This window comes from Macrobrachium nipponense, chromosome 18 (genome assembly GCF_015104395.2).
Source record: "Macrobrachium nipponense isolate FS-2020 chromosome 18, ASM1510439v2, whole genome shotgun sequence".
Taxonomy (NCBI): Eukaryota; Metazoa; Arthropoda; class Malacostraca; order Decapoda; family Palaemonidae; genus Macrobrachium; species Macrobrachium nipponense.
In genome coordinates, this window is record NC_087211.1 from 70,139,585 (window position 1) to 70,141,358 (window position 1,774).

The 1,774-nt window shown below is 36.1% G+C and overlaps 1 protein-coding gene across 1 annotated transcript in view; it reads left to right on the forward strand.

Annotated features, from left to right (window-relative positions):
* LOC135196817 (acanthoscurrin-1-like) overlaps positions 1–1,263 on the forward strand; it is a 1,296-nt gene extending 33 nt beyond the window's left edge. Inside the window, exons 1-2 of the mRNA XM_064223608.1 lie at positions 1–109; positions 745–1,263. The exon at positions 1–109 is cut by the window's left edge and continues 33 nt beyond it. Coding sequence (XP_064079678.1) covers positions 98–109; positions 745–1,011 — 279 coding nt within the window. The 5' untranslated portion in view covers positions 1–97 and the 3' untranslated portion in view covers positions 1,012–1,263. The remainder of the gene's footprint in view (positions 110–744) is intronic.
* Positions 1,264–1,774: the final 511 nt, after the last annotated feature.

Genomic DNA, 1,774 nt, shown 5'->3' on the forward strand with positions numbered 1-1,774 from the left:
TTTTTCCATCGCGCATCCATATATAAGCCAGATTTCGGGGCAGGTAGAGCACAGTTATCTCTAGTCCTCTCGTTCTCGCTACAACAAGTTTGGAAAGATGAAATTCTTGGTAAGAATTAAAATTCGTATTTTTTTCAGTTGTTTTGTCGTTCATTTCTTGTTTGAATAACTCTTGTAGCTGTTGTATTAGTGCAATTTGATTTACAGCTCAGGAATACATAGCGCTACATAAATCATTAGAAAAATTTTGACAACTGTTTGCAATAGTAGAATTCCTTTAAATCAATTACCATTTGGTCTTTAGTAACCTACCCATTTAAGGCTAAGAATGCTTGTATTTCTAGATATCAGTTCTAAGTTAGTCTTGAGTAATTCACCCATTAAATCCCTTATCTATGACATTTATTTTCCAAGGAAAGATATACCCATGAAAACTAGCTAAAAACTAGATTGAAGTAATATTCACATGATGGGCTGGTAATCTAATATCAGTTCAAACACCAGCAGGCAATTATTAGAATGGTAAAGCTAAGATAGACCTGACCTCATAAAATCCTATATCCTTTAAAATTCGCCTGAGTAATGCCATGAACGAACAGCATCTATTCTCTCTAATATTTGACAACATCGTCCATTTGAAGGATGCGTTTATTGAAGTGATCTCTCGTTTTTATATTTGTTGAACGGGATAATGAACCGATTCCAGGGTTACCTCCAAAAAAGATTAAAATGTATTTATTCCAGGTCTTCGCATTGTTGGTTGCTTTCGCTGCTGCCGGACAAAAGCGTTCTGCTGATCCTATTATTGGACTTGGAGGTCTGGGGGGACTTGGAGGAGGCCTTGGAGGCCTTGGAGGAGGCCTGGGATACGGAGCCGGTCTTGGAGGCGGTCTGGGACATGGAATAGGTCTGGGAGGACTTGGAGGAGGTCTTGGAGGAGGTCTTGGAGGCCTCGGCCTAGGAGGAGGACTTGGTGGGCTTGGAGGTTACGGCCTAGGCTTTGGTCGTTAATGAACACTCCCATTATTGCAAGATTTATCCACGAATATCAGAAGAGATTATCATGTGACTGAAATGTTTATTCAGAACTTTTTCTTAATTCAGGTGAAATAAATAGTTATAAAAATTAAATTTATTTTTGTATTGTTATAAAGAGAAGCTTCAAATTGTGCTGCTTGTAATAGCTAATCATTCTGTCTCTCTTTTTTGTATAATGAACTTTCAATGACTATTTTTTCTAAAATATAGCTAAACCTATTGCAATATGTATATTCATTCAATACCCTCTGGCTATGGAGAAAAATCCAAAAGGTTAGTTCCTAAGGAAACTCCTTAAGTAAATTCTTCACTTTAAGGATGCTCAGGGAGCAAGAGTCTGCGTTGGCATAAGGCCACTTTATTCGCCAACAACAAATATTTTACTTAAAAGATAACCCATTCCCTTCGTCAAAAATATGTTATCACTTCAGTGAGAATTTATGTAATACTGGTAAGATACAGCATAATATAAAGACGGGATTTATTACTACAAAATTCTCAACAGGCTGTATACTTTGTTTGATATCAGAATAAAATACTAAGAAATTATTAAAAGGGGTAATTCCAGGTTATTGGAAATAAAAATAAGCTACAATTTCTACCACCGTCAACGAAATCCTTCATTGTCTCCTGCAGTATTTGTTCGAACATTCCTCCTAATTTCATTGGCTAACACAACTTCTTAGTTTTCACTAACGAAATCATTGGTTAGATCTAATTAAGAAACAAAAGTTTA